This window comes from Hydra vulgaris, chromosome 11 (genome assembly GCF_038396675.1).
Source record: "Hydra vulgaris chromosome 11, alternate assembly HydraT2T_AEP".
NCBI lineage: Eukaryota > Metazoa > Cnidaria > Hydrozoa > Anthoathecata > Hydridae > Hydra > Hydra vulgaris.
The window spans coordinates 47,295,001-47,320,958 of NC_088930.1; the positions used below are offsets into that span (position 1 = coordinate 47,295,001).

Sequence of the window (25,958 nt, forward strand, 5' to 3'; positions counted from 1 at the left end):
TATAAAAAGATCGAAGTGACATTAGTTATCTCTTATCTTCGTTTAGCCCCTTCCCATTTTTTATATATCATCTTTATGTAATGTAAACTTTTCTTTGTGATTTGTTCTTCTATTATATGAAGAGCAAAGTATATGCATATAAAAATAAAAAAATAAGAAAATAAAAATTATTATAGATTATAACTTGTAAATATAAAATATGCGCGTTAGCAACACACTATAGAACCACGCGTTGTGCAGGTATTTGCGTTGTTATCAACCGTTATGATAATATTTTATATGCTTTATATATTAGAACCACGTGATACATTATAGTCACGTAATATACTAGTATCACGTCAAATTTAATTATAGTTATCTTAGAGCTACAATGACAAGTCTGAACAATTGATTGCTGCACACTTGAATATGTCAGAAGTAGAAGACAACTGTTCAGATATCTTTTAGCGCTTCAAATAAACAAATGACATCAATCCAGGAAAATTCTGCAAAAGATCATGAATTACCACTCCAAAAACCAACAATATGATACGGAGTTTGGCTATGAAAAACTTGCAGATTTTAGGCTCACAACTTCTTACTCAATTTTTGCCTTGTATGAATGTTAGTGCCTGCACAGTTTAAAGCCGTCTTGCTAAGGATTTTAATCTTTGATCGTTCCACGTCTTTCTCAAAAAAATATTTGCAATCGCCTCATATTTTAAAAAGAACACAAAAGTTGGATTATTGAAATATGGCAATATCATGTTTTCAGACGAAGTACAAGTTAAGAAGTTTGCAGCACACAAAGTCGATGTTAGTCGGCCACCAAACTCATACTTCAATCCCCGAAATATTGTACCTTCGATTATGTAATGTTTAACAAACGTCAATTAAGGGTGCAATAACTAAGAATGTTGTGCTAACTTGCACCTTTTATAACAAAAAAACTTGCCAATTTTGCAAAAAATTTGAATAAAAGGGTGTCTAATTTGTTTCGAATTGAAAAGTTAGATATTTTCATGCAAGAGGGGAACTTGCCATCAAGCAATTTGCGTACAAGCTAAGTCCTCAATACCACAAACAGTAGAGGCTGTTATAGAAATTCAAGGAGACCACGCAAAGTCTCAAAACATATTTTATCCTAAGACTTTATAAATTCTTTTATATTCATGCATTTTGTATTCGAAAATAAAACGTGTAAAAGTATAAAATGCATACACTAGAGTACAAAAATGATTTTTGCTATAAATACCGGCTGGACAGATCTTTTTGGAAAAAACTATATATATATATATATATATATATATATATATATATATATATATATATATATATATATATATATATATATATATATATATGGATTGTGGTTCATTCTCCCCGGCTAAGTGTCATATAGAGGGCACATATCAAGGTTCACGAAGAAACGTTCAGCTCTCTAAAGAGCTACATTACCTGCTTCAATGGACCGAGAGTAAGTGAATTTTAGGAAGAACAAAGTAAGTTAAAAAGTAAAGTCAGAAGAAGTCGATTTAGAAAAGTAGCATAGAGAAATGCGCAATTTAAACAATAACATTACATTGATCAACGTTACATTACGTTTTATTTGGATATAGTTTGTGTATATATATATATATATATATATATATATATATATATATATATATATATATATATATATATATATATATATATATATATATATATATATATTATGGGTGTCCAAAAAAATTTTTTAAATTAAATGTTGCACAGTTTTAAATATTGTTTCTTTGATTGAAAAAAACTTCTGTGCAAAATCTTAGGTATTTTGGATAATATTTAGAGGTTACTCAAGGAAAATAAAAATTTACTGTGTTAAAAGCATTCGCCGCAACAACAATATTTAAAAAACTTAAGTTATAGCTATGATATACAATTAATCATTTTAAAAAAATTCCTTAAATAATGCAAATAACTTTCAAATGTTGCACTATTTACAAGATCAAAAGTTTAGTCTGTAGCAACAGTGGCATATGTCATCAAGATGCTTTTGCGGCAATCTGGAATGCGTTTTCTGTTGTCCTCAACAACTTGTGCAGATTCAGTTTTTGTGATGGATTGATTAAATGTGCTCATAAGAGCAACAGAACGCTCAGCAGTTTCATTGATAACTTTCACAGATTTAACAATTGCTTTAGTATAACAAAACTCAGCAGTTTCCTCCCAGGGGCCGTTTTCTCATCTCTCCGTTAAGCTTAACGGAGCGTTAGTCAAAAATTTCTTTTAAATTACATTAATAAAAAATTTATTTAAAATTATAATTTTTTAAACATAAATGTTTTATTTTGGTATAAGTTTTATTTTAACTTTTTGTTATTTCTTTACTTAGAAATATTGTAATGAAATTAGACAAAGACAAAAGCTCCGTTAAGCTTAACGGAGAGATATAGCCCCAGAGAGAGAATACAGCCCCAGGATCGGTTCCGGATAAAATTGTTACATCGAGACCAAGTGACTGCAAAGCAGCAGTTGATGATGATGCAACAAGCTTATGAAGTTGCATCTTTTCCAACTTGTTTAATTCTGCTGCTGGACACTTTAAACCCCTAAAACTTCAATCAGCTCCACTTTGAATCATAGCTTCAACATTCAACTTTTTTTCTGTGTCACAAACCCTGTCAGAAAAAAATGAAAGTGGAATCATTTCTGACCCAAGGTACCAAGTGTGATTTTGAAGCTTCTTCATAGCAACATTTGAAATGACCTTGTTGATCTCAGGATATTGTTTAATTCTTGTGAAGGGCATCAGGTCATTTGCTGGAGCATCACTAGCAATTGGACAGGCAATCCATGCTGGTACATAGATATGAGCAGCAACGATACAAAATTTGCACAAGATGTTCTGTTCTTTCATAGTCAGCTTGAATTCATTTCTTAAGAGGTATATCTTTATATAATAGATGACTTTAGCCATTCGTCTAGCCGTGTGATAAGCTCCTGGCATGCAAAAGCGATACTTTTTGGTGGCATAGTCTGATAACGGAAAACCCAAAATTAAAAGCCACAGCTCGATCATCTCTTTGTAGTCTTCTCTTAGTAAGTACGAAGAGTCATCTTATAAGAAAGGGTGCAGAAAGTAGCAAGCCTCTGATCTAAGTTGCTGAAGCTGTGGTTCAGCAAGATAGGCGTCATCTAATCAAGAAAAATTGGCTTGATTTATGCTTGGCCAAAATTTCTGAAATCGTTAAAATATCGACACGTTGGGCCCACTGCTGGGTTTAAGCAAAACAGAGTATATTTCTCCAATAATTACTTTTGCATATGGTGACGGTAAGTAAAGTAGAGAAGATTTTTCTCCATCAACTTCTCTAGCAAGATGCACGCACAATTTTTGGAAACCGTGTTTGAAGCTGTTTTGTCAAAACACATACCAACAATATAATTTGCAACATTTCATATGGTCAGTAACTGGAAGGTTGCTTTTGCTTGTGCCAGTCCAGTGCCAGATGATATCTTTACAATACCCAGTATTTTCTCCAGATTACGACCAGTCACATCAATAGCAATTCTATCAACATTGGACTTTGGATTTTCATAGTTGGTGCTGTTTCTCATCATCTTACCATCCCAGTGGACGACCATATGTTCTCACTTGACATAAATTTCTGCCAAATAAGATTTTCAGTTGATGAACGGTGCATGATGCGTTTGCGGCGGACTGTTGATCTTGATAATGTTGTACTTTGGAGGTCCTCTCCACTTGCTCTAGCAATTGCAGCTGCCAATATAGTAAATTTTTGGTCAGATAAATTGATTCGATCAAGTGTGGATGATACATCTGGAGAAGACAAAATTTCATTGAGAATATGATGCTTTTTATTTTTAGGACTTTGTTCACAGTCAGTTGATTGGGTTACTAGTTTTTTGTGATAAACCGTGATTTCTATATCATAATCATCATTATCGTCAGGATTGTCACTGACATCTGTTGCTTTGCTACCACTATCCCAATCAAGACTAAAGTGGCTACAGCTAGGGGTAAGGACAGCATTTGCTTTTTGTCTTCTCTCTTCATTCTGCCCCGCTCTGCTGTTCGCTTTTCTTGTTGGGATAATTTTACTTCTTCTCCAGCCATCTTCATCATACGAGCATTCTTTTGGTCTTTTTATCTTCATCAATTTTAATATTTTATCTTCATCAATTTTAATCAGATTGTTTGCATCCTTGTGAGAAATGTCAAACAGTAAATCTAATTTGATACTAAAATCTTTCTCTCTAGCAATCTGTGACTTACTAGCTCTTCCTTTATTCTTTTTAATTAAATTATTTTCATCAACACATGTTTTCACTTTTGATACAATATGAGGCTGGTAAGTCATTGGAATTTTGGCTTTTTCCAGATGTGAGCTAAACCATTAGATGTTGCTTTTGCACTGGCTGGAACTGTTTGTTTCGATGCTTTGTGATAGTGGAAAAACGTCCTTAACACATCAACCATCGTTGGAAGGATATTGTTTGGTAGGTTCTTCTCAGGTTGACCAATCAACCATATTGCAGTTCGATTACGTGTCAAAGGAAAATTTGAAGAACTTATCTTTTCACTCATTTTCAATCATAAGCATTATAAAACTACGAACACTAAAGTAAGTTAAGTCACCCAATAATATTTAGCACTAAAAAACAAGATATTGGCATAACAGCTATAATTATTATTTTATAGGATTAAAATAAATAAGAACCTCAAAATCTTTAAATATTTCAGTTGTTCAGCAAAAAATTACAAATAATGAAAATGTTTTTCAATCAAAAACATCAGATGACAAGATGGCTGCTTGTCACATGACCAAAGAAGTTAGCTCATAAAATACAATGGTACATCAAATTTGTTTAATATTTTATCTAAATTGAACATAAGATAAAATTAGGAAAATGTTTAAGGCGTAATGCTATTATTGAAAAACTAAAAGGCCATTGAGCAACCTCTAAATATTAATTTATTTTTATTATCTTTTGCACAGTAAATTTTGATGCCAATTGGCACATAATAAACTAGTGTGCATTCAGATCAAAGAAAATTTTTTTTTCCAGTGGTTATGTGAAGACACCTAATATATATATATATATATATATAAATATATATATATATATATATATATATATATATATATATATATATATATATATATATATATATATATTACTGTTACCTGCAGCACCAGGAATTAGCATATAGCTAATGTTTATAATGTATATATATATATATATATATATATATATATATATATATATATATATATATCTATATTACTGTTACCTGCAGCACCAGGAATTAGCATATAGCTAATGTTTATAATGTATATATATATATATATATATATATATATATATATATATATATATATATATATAAATTATATATATATATATATATATATATATATATATATATATATATATATATATATATATATAATACAGCTTTGCAAATCGGAGTTTCACGTGTTTCCACAATCACCAGGCAAGTAGCAAAAATAACTAATTTTGCTACAAATTTTGTTTAGAAAATTCGGTTTTTATTTAGGTTTTGAACGAAAACTTGAAAATTTCCGTTCAAAACCTAAATAAGATTCCGTTTAAAACCTAAATAAAAACCGTAAATTTCTAAACAGAATTTGTAGCAAAATTAATTTTTCTGCTATTTGTCTGATGATTGTGGAAACACACGAATCTCCGAGTTGCTAAACTATATTACTTATATTATTATAAACATTAGCTAAATGCAAATGTCTGGTACTGCAGGTAGCAGTAACATATTTATATATATAAATATATATATATATATATAAATATATATATATATATAAATATATATATATATAAAAATATATATATATATAAAAATATATATATATATAAAAATATATATATATATAAAAATATATATATATAAAAATATATATATATATAAATATATATATATAAATATATATATATATATATATATATATATATATATATATATATATATATATATATATATATACATATATATATATATATACTTCTCTTCCTGATGATCCAGCAATGGTGAAACTTCAAGTCGAAGATAAAAGTTAGATAAGTGTTTTTTACTAATTTATTATTGCTCTGTTCTTTAAGAACATTGAGCACTCTATTTGTAAAATACACAAACATAATTTACATATATATAATATATATATATATATATATATATATATATATATATATATATATATATATATATATATATATATATCTATATATATATATCTATATATATATATATATATATATATATATATATATATATATATATATATATATATATATATATATATATATATATATATATATATAAATATATAGATATATAAATATATATGTATATATATATATATATATATACATATATGTAAATTACATTAGCGTATTTTACAAATAGATATACATATATATATATATATATATATATATATATATATATATATATATATATATATATATATATATACATATATATATATATATATATATATATATATATATATTTATATATATATAAATCGCTCTAGTGTAACTATTGAGCACTCTTAATATATACAACAGTTGTATGATATAGTAAGATTCTTCTTTTACATTCATATATATATATACGTATATAAATATATATATATACATATATATATATATATAAATATATATATATATATATATATATATATATATATATATATATATATATATATATATATATATATATATATATATATTGGTGCTATTAAATAAACTATTTATACCTTTAAACTCTCGATTTGCATTTGATCATCATAAATTTTTGTGTTGGTGTCGTTTAATTTATTAGTGATCGTATCAATTTGGTGCTGAAGTTTTGATTGCTGATCCTGCATATCAAAAATTGAACCTCTAATTTTCGTAACAAACCCTTCATCAATAGAGTTTGGTTTGGACTGCATTTTAAATGGCTCGGCTCGATTTTTTTTCATGTTTTCTTCAATATCTTCAAAACTATGTTCAAGTTTTTGAACAAGATTGTTTAAATTATTATTTATGGCTTCCGACTCTTCTTGTTTTAGCAATAGAACTCCTAACTCTCCATTTATTGAACTGTAATTTTTTTCTAACAAATTTAACTGTTGTTGAAAATCTTTAAATTTTTCCAAGAACATTTGATAAGCTTCACTTATCTAAAGATAACTTGCTGTCTTTAATAGTTATGTAATTAATGAGGATCAATATTATAATTGATGATAGCTAATTAAAAAAACTTACTTCCTTGTGCCCAGCTTCTAAATCAACAAACAATTGCTTATCTAGCTTTGTTGTCAAAGAAGTTTCCAGTCGATTTATCATCGCTTTTATTAATGATAGATTTTCCTCTGAAAGCTCTCCTTTATTAGACAACTCTGGACTCGAAATAAGTGTGTTTGATATTTTTAGGCTTTTCACATCTACGTGCTGTTTTTCTTCTGACTGATTTATTTTATCTAATGTCAAGCTGTTTTCGGTTTTTTCTTTTATTTTCTCTTCATCATTTTGGCTTATTAACTCAGAATTTTCTTTATTGATAGAAACTGTTTTAAGAGAATCCAAATCCAATGTATGTAAAGATTGAATTTTATCTTTGGTTTGAAGCATTGAAAACTTTAATTCAAGATCTACAACTTTTTCATTAAGATGTCTAACAAATTCAAATAACGTGTCTTTTGTTTCTTCAGTTAAACTTATTTTATTATTCGATGTACTTATTTTTAGTAAACTGTTTCGAGAAATGGGGGCATTTTTCAAATCTTCAATATCTGAACGAATATTGTCAACAATGTTAGTAATTTCTTCAATAGCAGATTCAGAAGCCTCCAAACGTTTATTAATGAACAAAATTTGTGTCATGTTACTTGTGGGTTTAGTCTCGAGTCTTAAAAATTAATAAATGTGTGTGTGTGTGTATATATATATATATATATATATATATATATATATATATATATATATATATATATATATATATATATATATATATATATATATATATATATAAATCACGGCCCCCACATACTAAAACAGGGCCCGTCTGCTGGGCCCGCAGACATTTTTTCGTAAATATTTTTTTTTGCAAAGAAAAAATATTTTTTCTTTGACAAATAAAATAAGTAAGTTATTAATTAATTCCTGTAATTAAAACAATTTAAATGATCTGATTACTTTCAACCAAACAAGACAGTTTTCTTATTGGTAGTAAATTTGTATTTGTTAAAAAAAGTTTTTATCAACAGATCGTTTAAAAACGTTATTTTAAAAAAGAAATTATATTGACAGTGTACCATAAGTTATTTTTAATGCACTTGGCCTGTTTATTCTATTAGAACCAAAAACCAAAAATTAGGATCTATAGAAATACTGTCTTGATGACAGTAAAAGACACTTAAAGACTGCCTTAATGATAAGATAAAATTAAAGAAAAGTTTTCCAGATTTATTTGAAAGTCAATATATTTAATAGCATTGGTAGTATAAAAATTACAAATATTATCTTGATTGACATTTTCGGGTTTTTTTCAAATTAAACATTTCAATAACATCACTGAAATCAACTCGTTTTGCTAAATTATTTTCAATATATAATATGGCAAGATGATTTAAGCGATCTTGACAAGTTGTGCTTCTTTGCCATGATTTCAATTTATTTTCCAGTTTGCTAAATGATCTTTCTGCTGATGATACAGTTACTGGACTTGTACAAATCAATTTAATTGCCAGACAAATGTTGGTAAAAATGCCTTAAAGTTGTTTGTCATAAGTTGAATTCAGAAGACGAAGGGGAGAAATTTCAATATCAAAAACTGTTTTGAATGGGCTCCACATGGAGAAAGTAAGGCAGATTGGTTTTTATTTAAGATGCGGGCCTTAACACCATTTGTTTTACCACAAATGTTTGAACCATTGTCATAACCTTGTGAACGTGTTACTTTGTGTTATTTTTTCTCCTGTTTTTCCGTTAAAGTTTATAAACTCTATGAAACGTTTGTTTATTTAAAATACCTTAGTGTCCGTGTTTTGAGATACACACCTCAAAATAAAAACATTTTGTTTAATGTGTAAAATATCCGGAGTTGCATCAACTATCAACCCATAAAAGATTGCATCTTTATTTGATCTAGAATAGTTTGTAGAACTTTGCCTGAACATAAATTGATGAATTCATTTTGACAAATGATGTGATTTTCTCAAATGATGTGATTTTTGACACATCATTTTGACAAATGATGTGATTTTTCGAAGACAAATAATGTGATTTTCCTTTCTTACTTTTCGATTCTAACTGACATAGTTGTACATTGGCAAGATTTTGCTGTGTCACTTCATCATAATTATTAATAAATTCTAAGATCCATAAGAAATTGTCATTATAAACATCCTCAATTGTTGTGTTCTCTCTTGGAAATGCTAAACTTCTAGATGATAAAAATAATGTGACATCAATAATCTGTTTCAGAATTGCTTTCCACTTATTTCTTTCACATTGTATTTGGAGTTGTAACTGTTTTTCTATTTCATTTCCTTTTATTGACTCCAAAATTATTGACTTTCCAAGCCAAATATTTTTTTCCGTGTTCAGCACTAATTTAATGATTGGGCAAAATAATATACAACTTTTTCCATGGTGTCATTTTAGGTAAAAATCCTTCACGGGCTAAACTGCTCAAATTGTTGTACTTTGATTACAAAAAATACGGCATGGTAGGCAATAAAGTTTTTCTTTTGTTAATGTTCATGCTAACCATTCTCTTGGAAAATGATCTCGTGTTCGTTTATCTTTCATTTTTATAAACAACAAAGATTCATAAAACTTTCTTTCTTTTAGATCTTTTGGTAATTTTTCATGATACACCAGGGTCATCAATAATTATCTCAGTATTTTTGAATACATTAGAATCAGAAGTACCATCTGCATTTAATTCTTTTTTTGCCAAAACATCATTAGACTTATCTCTTGTGTCTTGTCCATAATAAGCAGTGGATCTATGCGCATTTCCTTTGTCTAATTTTTCACCTATTGAATCTATATAAAAATGATCTTCAGCTCTAACATTAAGGCTACAGTTATGCTTTCTGCAATTCTCAATTTTACCGTTAGAAGAATATTCGTTTCCATATCGGAAAAATTTGGTTATTGATTGACTACTAAGAGCCAATCAATAACCAAATTTTTCTGATCTTATCTCATTTTTAAGCTTTCTCTTTTGAGCTCCAGATTTATTTTTGTAATTTTAGTTTGACATGGTGCTTGAACTTTTTTGAAGACAATTTAAAAAAAGTAATTTTCCTTTCGAGACATCATTTAAATCCCGAACAACAAATGTATCTTTTTAAAGGAAGTAAAAGTTTAATTTTGGAACATCAGAATCCTAATATTTTCAAATGATATATATGCCTGAACTCAAATAATTTCAGAATAAATTATTTTCCTTTTTTAGTTTATTGATTTGATAACAAAGTTTAACTTATGTACAATGACTAATCTGAAAGGTTATGGACCAAATTATGCTAACCAATCCATTAGCGAAGAAAAAATTAATACACCAGAAAAATGCGGGAATTAGTTTACACAACGGTCTGCATAATAGTTTGAAGACCAGAGCGCTCTTAAGTGCAAATATAAATGTTAAGCTACTTGTTAACATTAACGACTAATAACTTATATTGCATAACGAAGATGAGTTAAGCATCAGGAATTGCTCGAAATTACTTGTGTATATATATTATTATATTATAGTAATTATTTATTCAAAATAAAAATATATTAATGTCCACAAAGCTATTTAATGTAATTAAATGTAATCTTTAACTTTAGAAGTCACCTATAATATAGAAAAGTGTAAAAATCAAATCATAATTTTTTTAATTAAATGTGACTTGAAGCATACATAAAAGTTACTATTTCTAATACAAAACGCTAAATGCTCCCCATTGGCTTGTAAATAGTGATTCAAAACAAACACATAAATTTCTAATACAAAACGCTAGTTACTCTTTAAAATTTGTAATTAAATTTATTATTCAAGAAATTTTTATTAACATTAGGTTCTCCACGTATTGACAAGTTAGTAGGTTTTAAAATATTCTTACTATTTTCTTTAACTCCAAAACTAATTTAAATGTTATTGTTTTAATCATTGCTGATTCAGTATGGAAATATTTTTCAAAAGAAAAAGCAGGCAAACAAGTCAAGTGTTTACAATGTCAAATTGCTGGATTAAAAAACAGTGAGACAATCCCTGCAAAAGCGAGTAAGTCTCTCGCATCATTTTTTTCTAATAAACAATCCTTAGCAGAGATAGTGGCCAGACTTGCGGCCGTTGATGAATTTTCAATTTACAGAATATGCAAAAGTGAGTTCATTTATCAAGCATTAAGTGAAAAACAATATCATCTTCTAAATGATAAAAACAATGTGATGAAACTAATTCATGAATATTGTGCTATGGAAAAAAATAAATTTATTGTTAAAATCACATAAAGAAAAAAGTGGAAAATTTAGTCTAATTTTGATGAATGGACAAGTTTATACTCATTTCGATAAGTTATTTATTAATCTAGGACTAGTTAAAATTCGTTCAAAGACAATGGTCGAAAGATTTTTAAAAGTGACGGACGCAGTGAAAAACGCATTAAATGAATTAAACTTCCTAGAGCTATTTAACGACACTTATGTTTCAGTTTTAAGAAATTTTTCCAACACTCTTCAACTAATCAAAATAGCTGTAGAAGCATTAGGTAAACGTGATTCAAATTTGCTAATAGCTGATGCAATTTAAAATTTTTTGTTTGAATTCCTACGTAACAACAATGATGCAATTTCAGAGGAGATGTTGCTAGCTCTGTCTCTTCGCGTTAAAAAGCGAAGAAATCAAGATTTTGTGACTTTGATTAAAAAATGATGTCCAAACGCGCGATTTACATTCAACTGCTACTCCTGAGCTACCTTCATCGTCAAAAGCTGCAATTATTCGTTATGGAATGACTTATTTAATAGATTATTCACTGAAGATGTTGATATTGGAATTGAAAGTGAACCCTCTAAAGAGAATAATTGCTTAACAGTTACAAATATTTAAGACAGATTGTTGAGAGCTATGAATGCAGCTAAAAAATGTATTATAACTAAAGATTCTAACAAAAACCTCAAAAAAGAAATTCAAATGTATGAGAACACTGGAAATATTAAAAATAATTTTAAAAAGTTGCTTGATACTTTAACTTACATAGAACCAATAGAAAGCGAGAGAGTATTTTCATTGTCGTCTAATTTTTGCTCAAAACGAAGATCATCACTTAGTGACTTTTCTCTAGACTGCCTTACAATTTTAAAATGTTATTTGCTAACCAAATAAGTTCAAAATATGTTTTGTTCAAGTAAAATTAATTATAATTAATTAATTATAACAAATTCGAAAATTACTTCAGTATTGTCGTTTTGTAATAAAATTACAACAAATATAATTTTTTCTGAAATATCCACAAAAACAAAAGTTTGCCTTTGGTAACTATGAATCAAAGTATATAACAAGTGTAAACTCGTTTGATCATCATGACTTTAAAAACAATATCTTTTTATAACAAGAAAGCTGTAAATACTGATGTAAACAGTAATGGTGTAAATACCGATGTTGTAAATAATAATGTTGTGAATATTTTTCCGTAAATACTAAAGATACAAATAATGACGCTGTAGGTACTGCAGAGAACGCACAGTGGGCCAGTAGGTGGACAAAATGGGAGAAATTTTAGTTGTCTAATCTTGAAAACCTATTTAATTTTAGTATCTACATATATTAGGAGAAATCTATTGATAATTTATTTATATTAAATCCCTTAGTTACCAGGACTCTAAGCATTTGAATATTGTGATAAAATAAAAAAATAAAAAAATTATAAATAAGTAATTAACGGTGACATCAACGTTGTGTTATATTTCAATTACATCTACGTTTTTGAAACAAAAAATTAGTACATGTTATTCTAGAGTATTTAGAGATAAGAAAAACCAATGTGTGAAATAAATTTGTCATAGCATGTTATCTCAGTTATACTTTGAAAATCACAGATTAAAAAAAAAAATTTCTTAAGAAACTTTTTTTCTGCCGCACAATAACTAATAATTACCACAATTTGCCATGTGTTGTCTTATATTTATTTGAGCTATATGATGCTTCAATCGAGTTTTAATTGATTGCTCGTCCCCTTAAATCCCCGTTCAGATTTTATGTATGTTTTAACTTGGTTGCTATGGTACTAAATTTTGCATAGCAACAACTCATTTTTACATTAACGTTGTTTTAACAGTATTTTACTTGCGCTAAATACACAATATTGGGGGTATGTATTAAAATGAGATTCAGAATTCTTATGAGGTTAACTTTTTTTGGTTACTATGGATACCTTACTTTGCATAACATAGCAACAACATATTTTCGGTAGTTGTTAGTAATTTAATTACTAACACTGACAGTAATTTAATTACTTTTAATTTTAATTACTAACACTTGTAGTAACTTAATTACTAACAAGTATTAGTAGTCCAGGCGGCATATATATTATAACATTTTACTTTTAAATACAAAATACTTGTTACAATAATTATTTAGATATGGTTTTGTTAAACTTAGACATTCATAATTTTCTCCAAAAAAACAATCTTAGTATTTCAAAACAAAATATTACTGAAGATATATTAAAATTTATTCAGCCAAAATTTGCTGATTTTAAAGACGTTGATTTTAGACATGCTGTTCAACGATTTGTTTACTTGTATAAAAAAAAGTGGAAATCTGCAAACTATACTGTGAAAAATTTTGAAAAGAAGTTTGTGAACTGGCTTAATGAATATTTAATTGTCAGAAAAAAAGACAATGAACCAACTGCAAGTAGACGTGGTCGAAAACCAGGTGCATTTGATAATAGTTCTAATAAAACTAAAAAACGGCGTGTATCTTGTTTAGTTGAATCTCATTCATCCAATGAATTATTTTTTGCTGCTAATAAAAAATTTGGAGATAAATCTGTTGTTATTGCTGCCAAGAATGTTTTAAATATATCAAATACAGACAAAGCAACTAAATATTCAGCAGACGAAGCACTGGCTTTAATAATTGATGCAAGTCTGACAAAAGCTTCCTATCAATTGATTAGAAGCGGAGCCTTGGAGAAAGAATATAACATCTACCCCGCTTACAATGATGTCAGAGATGCAAAATTGAAATGTTATCCTGCAAACATAACAGTGGAGGACTATTCAGCTTCAGTTCCTTTAAAAGATTTAATGACTCACACTTTGCAAAGAATCTGTGCAGTTCAGGAACCTGTGCTAAGGCACTTGATATTGAACGACAAAGCAATAAAAACAATGACACTAACGTGTAAGGCTGGTTTTGATGGTGCTACTGGCCAAAGCATTTATAAACAAGTTTTATCAGAACCCGATATTAACAGAGATTTAAAGCGTGAAGAATCATTATTTATTACTTGTCTTGTCCCATTGGATTTGACTGAATTTAACAACAGCAACGAAAAGGTGCCTATTTGGAGAAATCAAAAGTCGTCCTCCACAGCCTATTGTAGACCCATAAGATTTGCATACAAAATGGAATCCAAGGAATCTGTGATTGAAGAAGATCAGTACATTAAAAGTGAGATAGAAAGCTTGGGTATGATTTTATTAGAGGTTTGCGGATCTTCTATTGAAGTGAATTGTATTATTGAACTTACAATGATTGATGGGAAGGTTCAAACAATATTATCTGAAAAAAATAACTCATACCAATGCTGTTCAGTGTGTGGTGTCTCTCCAAAAAATATGAATAGTCTTGATATCCTTAATATAGATTATACTAACAGAGAGTTCAAATATGGTCTTTCCAGTCTTCATGCATGGATTCGATTTTTTGAGATGTTATTGCACATTGCATATAAAAAAGAAACAAGAAAGTGGCAAGCAAGGTCTAAAGAACACAAAGAAAAGGCATCTGTAGCTAAACAAAAGATTCAGACTGATTTTATGAACAAAATGGGACTTGTTGTTGATTTCCCTAAAAGTGGTGGTTCTGGAACAAGTAATGATGGCAATACCTCAAGGCGTGCTTTTGCAGCATATGAACAAACAGCTGAAATTCTGGGTATTGACCAAAACCTTATATTCAGATTTTACATTATCTTGGTAACGCTCTCTTCAGGATATGAAATAGACTGCTTAAAGTTCAAGGATTATTGTTTTGACACTTTTAGACTATATGTGTCCCTTTATCCATGGTATTACATGGCTCAATCAGTTCACAAAGTATTGATACATGGACATGACATAATTAAAAGCCTTACATTACCCATAGGACTTATGTCAGAGAAAGCTCAAGAGGCTAGAAATAAAGACTTTAAATCTTATCGCGAAAATTTCAGCCGAAAAACATCCAGAAAAGCAACAAATACTGATCTTATCAATAGACTCCTAGTTTCCAGTGATCCTGTTATTTCATCATTGCGTAAATCAACATCACACCAAACAAATCATAAAGCATTTCCTTCAGATGTTTTACAATTACTTAAACAATCCTCAAACGATATTATTGTTTTATAATTTTTTGATGTAATTTAAAATTGATAACGTTTTCTTGCACTATTTTTTGCTTTTATTATTCCTAAAACATTATTTACCTAAATACTCAATTTTTATTCAATATAGGTGGGTCAAAAATCCGATAAGATATTCAAATATCAATTTACCACTTTGTAACTAAGGAAAGTATCCGGTAACTAAGCAATATAAGTATCCATAACAACTAAATTTAAAAAATTATCACTTTTGTAAGAAGTGTGATCTCATATTGGTACTCATGCCAAATTTAGTGAATATAGCACTTATAAAATATCTGCAGATAACAAAAGTAGGTTGTTGCTAAGCAAAATAAAGGTATCCATAGCAACGAAATAAAAAAATATTACCTTCATAAAAAGCGCAGACATCATATTAGTACTCATACTAATTTTAGTGAATATAGCTCTAATATTAAATTAGTTATGAATTTTGTCCAGTAAAAGTGCATTCTGGCCCACTGTGGAACGTAAGTAGCAGTTTAATTGATATTAAAAGCAAGTTGGATGTGTCTGATGTCTCCAAAAAAAGAAAAAATATCCTGAAAAACCCTATCGTTCCCCTAAAGGTTACCTCAACTGGTTTGAAATTTACCTATGGTTACATTATGATATTGAAAAGGATTGTGTACTTTATTTCTACTGTATGAAACATGAACTAGAGTTAACAGCAGGAATAAAGGAATAAAGAGCCAGGAGGAATAAAGAGCCAGCGTATATATCTGTTGGCCTCAGAAATTGGAAAAAAGCGCCAAATTGTTTCCAAGATCACCAAAACAACAAATGGCACAGGGGTGCATCTACATTTGAAATTGTTGTTCCTTCTTTTAGCGATCCTTCGGCAATGCTGAATAAACAACTCGGTAAGTCAATATCTGAAGAACGACAATATCTTAAAGCAGCAATGGAATTTATCAAACATCTTGTTCGCCAAGGGCTTCCTTTACGAGGATCTGATCATATTAATGATAACCTAATGCAATTGGTAATATTGATACATAAAGATGAACCGTTAATTTTTGAAAGAATTTATTCTAACTCAAATTGTAACAAAATAAATATCATCAAGATTACCAAAATGAACTAATTACACTAATGGCATATAAGGTCTTAAGGAATAAATTGAATTTAATAAAAGATAGTAAATTCTTTAGTATGTTATTTGATGAATATACTGATATAGCAAATAAAGAACAGTTATCTTTTTGCATACGCTGGATAGACAAAAATCTCTGTGCAAATGAAGATTTTCTAGGATATAATGAGCTACCAAACATTAAAGGTGATACAATTTTCTCGGTGATAAAGGATTGCTTGGTCAGATTTGAGTTGCCAATTCAAAGCCTCCGATGACAAATATATGATAGAGCAAGTAATGTGATGGAGAAGATAAATGGAGTAGGACAACGTATTTTAAAAGAACAACCAAAAGCCCTTGTTACTCACTGTCATGGTCATTCACTAAGTTTAGCCATAAAAGACGCAAATAAACTATGCAGAATTCTCAATAAAGTCATGGGAACCGTAGCGGAGATTGTAGTTCTCATTAAATTTTCCCCTAAAAGAGAAAAAATGCTTGGAGAAATCAATGAAAATATTGAATTATTAAATAAAAAATAATAAATAATAGGATATATTAGCCCATATTATGATTGCATTAATCAGGTTTTAAATAGCTGAAATTTATTAATTTTTTAAAGATTTTCAAATGCATGTATTTTTTAAATAAAACAATAGATTTCGTTTTAACGTAAAATATATGCACCTATATGGTACCTTGAGTGCTAACAGTTATATAATATGGCATCTAGGGTGCTAAATTTTTGAATATTCTATTAAATATACATTAAACGTTAACTAATCAATAATCTGGCCGTCAACACCGGGGGCCCCCTCTTTTTTTTGAGGACCTTCTTTTTTAGAAATGAATAATTTTTTAAGAAATTAAGGAGTGGCACCCCCCTCCCCTACTTTAAAGCCATGTTGACGGCCCTGCTCTGCTTCTTTTGAAAAAATTTCAACAATATTAGGACCCGTCAAGAATTTAGAATCCAAAGTGGAACCAAAAATTTTTTAAATCACTCCACCCTAATGCATACATATACAAGTTTTGTGTATACATACAAATTTGAAATAAAATAACATTTACAAAATAAATGTCGTTTTCTTATTAAAAGTTAGTCTAGTGTTTATATATTTGTTTAAGTAAGGATTTTTTCTCTTCCGGGAATTCGGAAAATTATTTTTAAATTTCCCGTTTCCCGGGATCAAAAAGATTTCGGTAATTGATACCCTCTACATCCGGCCTTTAATGGCATGATCAAGTGACTTCAACCACGGCAAAAGTGCAAAAAAACATTGGGTCTAAATAAACGTACATTTACATACTGTGATGTGGAAACGGTGAAATCACTATAAAATTTCTTTACCAACCGAGTTTGTAATTATATATATATATATATATATATATATATATATATATATATATATATATATATATATATATATATATATATATATATATATATATATATATATATATATATATATATATATATATATATATATATATATATATATAGAAGCTCTAAGAATGCCAAAATGGATTTCAAAATACCTATTAAAATCAGTTATATTTTTTTCATTTTCAGTTAATTGAATCTGACTGGGAGATCTTTGAACATTATTTACAGGCAATTCGTTAATGTTAGGGTTTTCAGTTCCAGCATTAGGAGAGACAACTAACATAGAACTTAAAGATAATGTTGAACCCTCTTTCTCTTCTTCTGATGTAACTTTGTCCAAAACCACGTACGGTGCGTCACTAGGGACAGCAGCAAAGTCAACTGATTGGTCTTTAGGAGATGGATTACTAAGTATTTTATTGCTTGATAATTTTGCAGCTTTCTGAATTGGAGACTCTCTGTTCAAGATTTTTTCCGAAATTCCTAAAAATCATTAATTGTAAAACTATTCTTCCTTCTAAGAAATAAATATAAACTTAGAGAAAAAAGTTTGAATAAAAAAAGAAAAAGGTTTGGTGCGGAAAAAAAAAGTTGTTAACTATTGTGTTAAGGGATCGTCCATAAATTACGCAACGCTAAATTAAAAAAAAAAAGTAGTAGGAGATTATTTCTAGTGGGCACAAAACGTGTAATAGACTTGTAAAATACGTATTTATACGTTATAATACGTGTTTTAGGCGCCTTAAACACATTTTGTGTCTACAGAGGTAGCTCCTTTGCGCGGCAGTTTTCGTTAATGTTGAAGCCCTGTTTTAATTTTTGGTCTAATTAAAGACTCTGGAAGAAAAAAAGTGTGATCTTTTTTGTCTTTTTAAATAACTAATTTAGCGTTGAGTAATTTATAGACGATCTCTAAGCAAGGTTAAAAGTTATTCAATATCGTAAAGGGGTCGTCCATGAATTACGTCAGCTATAAAGGGGGAGGGGGTTGTTGATTTTGTGACAACTCATACAAAACTTGCTTCTTAAGTGCTACGATTTTGTGACAGAGGGGGGGGGGGGGAGGGAAGGGAGAGGTTAAAACGGTCAAAAAGCGCGTGACGTAATATATGGACAACCCCTAAAATAATAACTATTTTAATGACTGGTTTTTGTTAATGATTGTTTAAAGGAAGAATATTGTTACTATTTTGTGCAATGGGTAACAATATATCAATTAATGATAATATATGCGTAATTTCAAGACCCGTTGATATGTTTATTATGTTTCTGTGAGCTTTAGTTCTTTTTTTAAAGGAAAAACTAGCCTAAAAGACAAAAGCAAAAAAGATACTTCTGAGCCTGTTGAAAAAGAGACCAACGACCATCCCCCATCTAAGATGAGAAATTGTTTACTGTTGATTGTATGTCAAACAGCAGAAACAATCGTTTTATTAGTCGTCAATCAGTCCAAGCAGCTCCATAGCATATAAAGTATTCATTCAAGACCAAACATATGGCTTAAGTTATGATGTTTGACCTAGTTTCATCTGATGGTGTTAAAATGCCTTTGGTATTTATCAAATCTGATCAGAAAGTCGACACCAATGAGTACATTCGAATCCTGGAGAACCATGTCAAGCCCTGAATTGATGCCCACTACTCTCCAGACAACAATGTAGTGTTCTAGCAACTTGGAGCACCACCGCATACGACCCATAAGACCCAAAAGTGGCTCCAAGAGAACTTGCCAAAACACTGGTCGAAATGTTTGGCTAGCAACAGTCAGACGTTATTTAGCTACCGAGATGTTGTAACAACATTGCTAGCTAAAAAAAGCTACAACATGTACCCATCGACTGCCTACGCATTTGTCGTTATGTTGTAGCTGCCTACGCATATGTCGTTATGTTGTACTACTAAGGTATAGCGGTAGTGCTAACGAACTCTCGAACCCTCATTAAATACCGTGTTTTGACCACCGACACTACCGTAAGTTCAAACAATATTTTTTTGTTTACAATACCGTACTTTCAAGAGAAAAAAACTTTAACTACCGTCACTACCGAGGTATATTTCGGTATTTCATTCTATTACCGTCACATTAAAAAGTTTAAAAAGCATTAATTTCCCATTTTATTAAAGATAATTATTAAAATTTTTATTAAACGTTATACAGTAGAATCTCTTTAATTCGAATTTTATGGGGAAAAATAAAAGTTCGAATTAAACAGATTTTCGAATTATAGAAAGTTGATTTTTCTTAAACGCATTTCACGATGACTCTGCATTTAATCGAATTATGGAGGCTTTCGAATTAAAGAGATTCAAATTAGAGAGATTGTACTGTATTAAAAGGAAGTTTTTAATAACTGATATTAATTAATTTGATGATTGTTATAACAAGATACAAATATTTTTACAGTCTCAGTATTGTTTTTAAGTTTATTAAGTGAAGTAATAATCAGCAAAACAAGATTTATAAAGAGTGAAAAAAATGCCTCGAGCAAGTCCTTTTTGGAAATATTTCATAAAAGGCGTTCATGGCAAAGACATTGCTCAATGTAAGTTGTGCCCAGCTCAAATAAGCACAAAACAAAGTTGCACAACAGAGCCAAAATGTCACCTTAAAGGCTATCACAAATCAAATTTTAATAAAATTGAAAATTTAAACAGAAAAGAGTTGCAGAAACTACTAATAAGAATTTGGCGAAGGAATCTTTACAAGTGCCATCAGAGCATGACTCACAGGTTGTTTCTATTCAAGGTGTTAAGAAAATGGAGATGGATATATCAACATATTGCAAAGTAGTAACGAAGTATAATGCCAATGACAAGAGACAACTTTTGGCTGGTTTAGAAATGACGAAATATCTTTGTATGGGTAATCTACCGTTTGCACATGTTGCAACAGTTGCTTTCTGATATAAACATAAAGTTTTACACAACTTTTTCTCGAAACAAGCTTCCAATTTTGCATTTTAATATTCAAAAATCAGAGATGAGCATAGTAAAAAACGATTTATCAAATGTTGTTTCAGTTGGCTTAACCTCAGATCTATGGTCAAGTCGAAGCAATGATTCATATGCAGCTTTAACTTTGCACTACATTAATTCAAACTTTGAATTAAAACTCTTTCTGCTTGGCTGCAATGCATTTCCAGAGAGGCATACTGGGAGCAATATAGCCTCCAAAACTGATGCTATTTTATCAGAAATACCTTTTAATAATGACTGTGAAATGACAGCCGTAACCGACAGTGGAGCCAACAAGCTTTTAGATAAAATCTTTTTAAAAATACTTTTTTCGCAGTGCGCTTATTTACTTTACTTAAAAGCGTCCAAAATTTTGCTTAAAGTTTAATGCAATTAAAAATTTAAAACTATCTTCGATTACTTAGATGTTTTGCTGAAAATGTGCAAAATATTTTTCTTAAAATAAACTCATTCATTTTATTTTAAATTGAATATTTTAAAGCAATATGCACGAATAATAAAAAAAACAAATTTATTAACTACAGTGTTTTTTTTTATTATCAATCTGGAAAGTTAGTCTGACTGTTTTACGAATAAATAATGTTTACTACTGTTTATATATATATATATATATATATATATATATATATATATATATATATATATATATATATATATATATATATATATATATATATATATATATATATATATATATATTATCTATGTTTCCACATTACTTCATCCAAAAAAATATTGCGGCGGTGAGCTTCACTCCGCCAACGAATTTTCTGCATTTTTACCTTAATTTTTTAAGTTTTGGATGGGGTTTTACTGCCACAAAGAAAGTAATAAACTGCTACTTTACTGAGCTTTCAAAACGTTTTTATAAACCCACAAGTGAAAATGTATATAAAATGTCAAACCTTATTTTAAGTATGTTTATGACAGTATGTCCAACAATGCTTGTTAATATAATCCATACGATGCCTGCGTGCAGACTCTGATAAAACTCTCCGCTCTTTCTCTCGAAAGTACATAACCATTCCCATTGATCTCACGGATAAATTTGGATCCTTACTCAATTTGAGAATATTAAAAAGAAATTAGGAATAAATACGTATGTCATAAAAAAAAAAAGTCATATGTTGAATTGTGGGAACTAAAATTATTTTATAATGTCAAATCCATTTTTATTTTATTTTAGGAATGAAAAAATCAACTTCAATTAGCAGCAACATACCGTATGCAGCACATCTACTCCATTTAGTGGTAATCGAAAGCTTTAAAGCTGTTAAGGAAGATAAAGATGTATTCAAGGCCTGTAGATTATTGGAAACAAGAACACACAAGTCAATTGCAAGTCAGCAAAGAATTATCAATGCTTGCCAAAATGTACAACCAAAAAAAATCAATTTTAATAAAATTATTACTCCATGTAAAACCAGATGGAACAGTGGTTTATTTTGCATGAAATCAATTTTGCACCTTAAACAAGGCTTTGACATTATTTCTGCTAGTAATTTAAAAACTGATAATATTTTAAGGGCAATCATCCCGACTCAAGAACAATTTGAAGTCATTGAGAAAAATGTTCCAATTTTAAAAGTAATCAGTGATTTCTCCGAGTGTATTTCTGCAGAGAAACAATTCATTGTCGCATTTTTTAGACCCAAAATTTAAAGGTCATTTATTGTCGGAAAAGAGTGTCAAACAATTAAACAATTGAAACTAAGTGCAACAGGTGACGATTTATCACTCAATTCAAAACAAACTCCAGTACCATCTCCAGACCAAGAATTTACCCCAGCAGAAAAGCTCCTTTTTGAGATGATGAATCATGACAGTCCACAGTCTGGGCTCTTGGACACATCAATATCAAACCCTTTTGATACAGAATTAGGTGCTAACAAAAGAGTGGGGTTCCACAAAAGAGCTATGACATGGAGTGGTGGAGAGTTCATTCACCACAGTTACCTTTACTCTCCAATGTAGCAAAAAGGTTTTATGCATTCCTGCTTCATCTACTTCATCTGAGCGTGTATTTTCACAAGCCGGAAATATTGTCAGTTGCAAAAGAACTCTTCTAAAGTCAGAAACAGTGGAAAAGCTTGTTTACATTAAAGAAAATATCTCAAGAGTAACAATTAAAAAATGGAAAATTGAAGAAGATATTCCAGAGTCTGAAATCAATTTCAAGGTCTGGAATCCAGACCTTGAAATCGATTAATATTAATTAAGTTAAACATATTTTTACATTGTTTTATTGATGTATTTAATTTGAAATAAAATAAATAATAGAACAAAGCTGTGAAACTTTTTTTTCATACTCACGAACAATACCGACTAATGTTTACTACCGAAACTTAACAAGAGTTAAAACATATACTACCGTTAGTAATACCGATAAAAAATAGTAGACATGCTTAACTCCGATAATCTCGTCACTCCCGACTTTTATCACTACCGCATTCCCTTATTAGCTGCAGTTCTACGGTATGTAGCTAAGGATATATCATAGTAATATTGATAGCTAGAATGCTGCAATATTAAGATAGCGGCATGTCGAAATAAAATCGCAATAATATAAGTTTAATTATTATCATAAATATACCCAACCTTAAAAATAGACCCAACCTTAAAAATCTTAAAAACCTTAAAAATAGATCCAACCTTAAAAATCTAGTTTTTAACATGTAATACCGTAAAACTAATGATAATGACTTTGATAGGTTTTTGGGCATTTTTGCTAAATAACTCTTCAGTAAAACATTTTTTTTCTTTTTTTTTTCTGATATAACATTATACCTCTCCCTTATAGGGTTTCATTAAAAAAAATTTTTTTGTCTTACTATATTTTTTTTATTTCTAAAGTGTTATCAATCTCATACCTTTGTTTGGACTTTGATAATCTAATAGTTTTATAGTGGCTGATTAATTTAACCTGCCTCACAAGCCGTTTATAGTTTTTTGGAGTTTTACTAAATTAAAACTTAATATAAAAACAAATTATAATATTTCAATGGTAAAATTATCAATTTAAAAAAAAATAGAGTTATCAAATATCCACAGAATAAACAGAAAAAATTTTTTTAATGTTAATATATTAAGTTAATTAAACATAGCAATTTAATATATCACTAGCACCATTGTAGAAGACAAATAATCATAATTAGTATTTAAAAAATAAAGTTAATATATAAAATGTAGTTAATAAAATAGTAGTAACATTAGTAGTAATGTTCTTTAGTTGTTTATCTACGATTTTGTGGAAATGTAATTGGGAGTAACCAAAAACAAATGGTATATACCAGTTATAATACCATTCCAGTGGTATTATAACTGGAATATACCATTTGAACATCTAAATATGGATTTTTAGAAAGTAAATTATGTCAAAAAATTAAAATGATCACGTTTTGGGCATTTTTAGGTGACATGTAAAAATCGTTATTTTGTTGTTTGAGTCAGTTTAATCCAAATATATTTCCACGAGTTAGAATCACTTCAAAATCATTATAACTTCAAAAATATAAGGAGAAGAATAGTTATCAGATAGTCCAATAACTAGATTTTCTATGTACAAGTAAATAAAGCTTGATCAACTGCGTAAAACTTAAAAACACTTACCCAGATGTTTTAATATTTGTAGAATAACATCAAACAGGTAATTAAAATTTACTGCTCCTATTTCTGGTGTTCCCAAAGCTAAGCTAAGTAAGTTTTCCAAAGTAATATCACCTGTTTCTCTTGCCATTACAATTGATCAAACGAAATGAAATATGAAATGCAAATGAAAATAAAATAAATAAACTTTTTATTTTTATTAAACTTTTGTCGTAAATAGAAATTTAATCAATTAAATACTTTCGGAAAGTGTTTAACGAACAAGTTTACAGAACAAGGGTTTCCTTTAAAAAATGTTCTTTTGTTTATGAACATAATACTTGTTTATTATATTTAGCTAAAAAGATATTGTAAGAAAAAATGGTTATTAAAAAATTAAAAAAAAGTTTGCTTTTTTTGGATTCTGAGATTTCAATTGAGGAAAACTTTGCGGCGCACTTAGCGTCGCACTCCTACCAAGAAAAATAGAAAATAGGTTATTAATCAGTGAGCCATTGAATATTTTGAAATAATATTACACAGGACATCTGATGTCCGGTATAAATTATTTCAAAATATATGATATCCAACATCATATACTGATTTTTATGCATATTTGATAAAAAAAAAAGAAAAAAAAAGGGAAACCGAAGGTTTTTATCTGATTAACTTAGTTTACCGATAATAAAGATTTAATAAGAAAAGTAATAAGAAAGCACGTTTATATAGGGGCTGTTCAAATAATACGTGAGAGTCTTAGGGAAGGAAGGGGGGGAGAGGGTATTGGAAAGTGTCACAAAATATCACATGGGGGAGGGGGGTGGTTTGCTACAGTGTGACGTGATAAATAACTTTTTAAATCAAATTTTTTATCACTGCGTAATTTTTAAAAATTGCGAACTCCGAGATTATTATATACAATACGAAAATTTTCAAGAAAAATGCAACGACTTCACAAGCTAGCGTTTATTGTTTAACGGAGTCATAACAAATGAAAATAATAAAATTAAATTAGCTTTTTTTTAAGTTACTTGTGGTAATTGCAGACATAAAAAGAAATTTTTATTCTACAAACAAAGAAAAACCAGATAGTGGGCGATTATTTAAAAGCAATTTATGTTACCGTTAAAAATCTAATTTGATTTTTTAACGAATATTTGTATAAATATACTAAAAATTTTAGTATTAATAGTTGTTTAAAATTTGATCTTTAAACATAAATATTATTCTTGATCGTCATCTGATCTATAAATGTTTTAGTTTTACAATACTTTAATTTTTAATGTTA

At 28.9% G+C, this 25,958-nt stretch overlaps 1 protein-coding gene across 2 annotated transcripts in view; it reads right to left on the reverse strand.

The window, feature by feature from the left end:
* Positions 1 to 24,979, reverse strand: part of LOC100205411 (uncharacterized) — a 33,430-nt gene extending 8,451 nt beyond the window's left edge. The window contains exons 1-4 of one of the 2 annotated variants that reach the window (XR_010641525.1): positions 24,695 to 24,976; positions 18,262 to 18,592; positions 7,276 to 7,918; positions 6,783 to 7,190 (exon numbers count right to left, since the gene is read on the reverse strand). Coding sequence is in view for 1 of the 2 variants with exons in the window: in XM_065809005.1 (XP_065665077.1) it covers positions 6,783 to 7,190; positions 7,276 to 7,918; positions 18,262 to 18,592; positions 24,695 to 24,821 (1,509 nt within the window). In the remaining variant the exon portion in view is untranslated. Of the gene's footprint in view, positions 1 to 6,782; positions 7,191 to 7,275; positions 7,919 to 18,261; positions 18,593 to 24,694 lie in introns of both variants that reach the window. The other variant, XM_065809005.1, reaches the window with a different exon arrangement.
* Between the last annotated feature and the right edge of the window lie 979 nt (positions 24,980 to 25,958).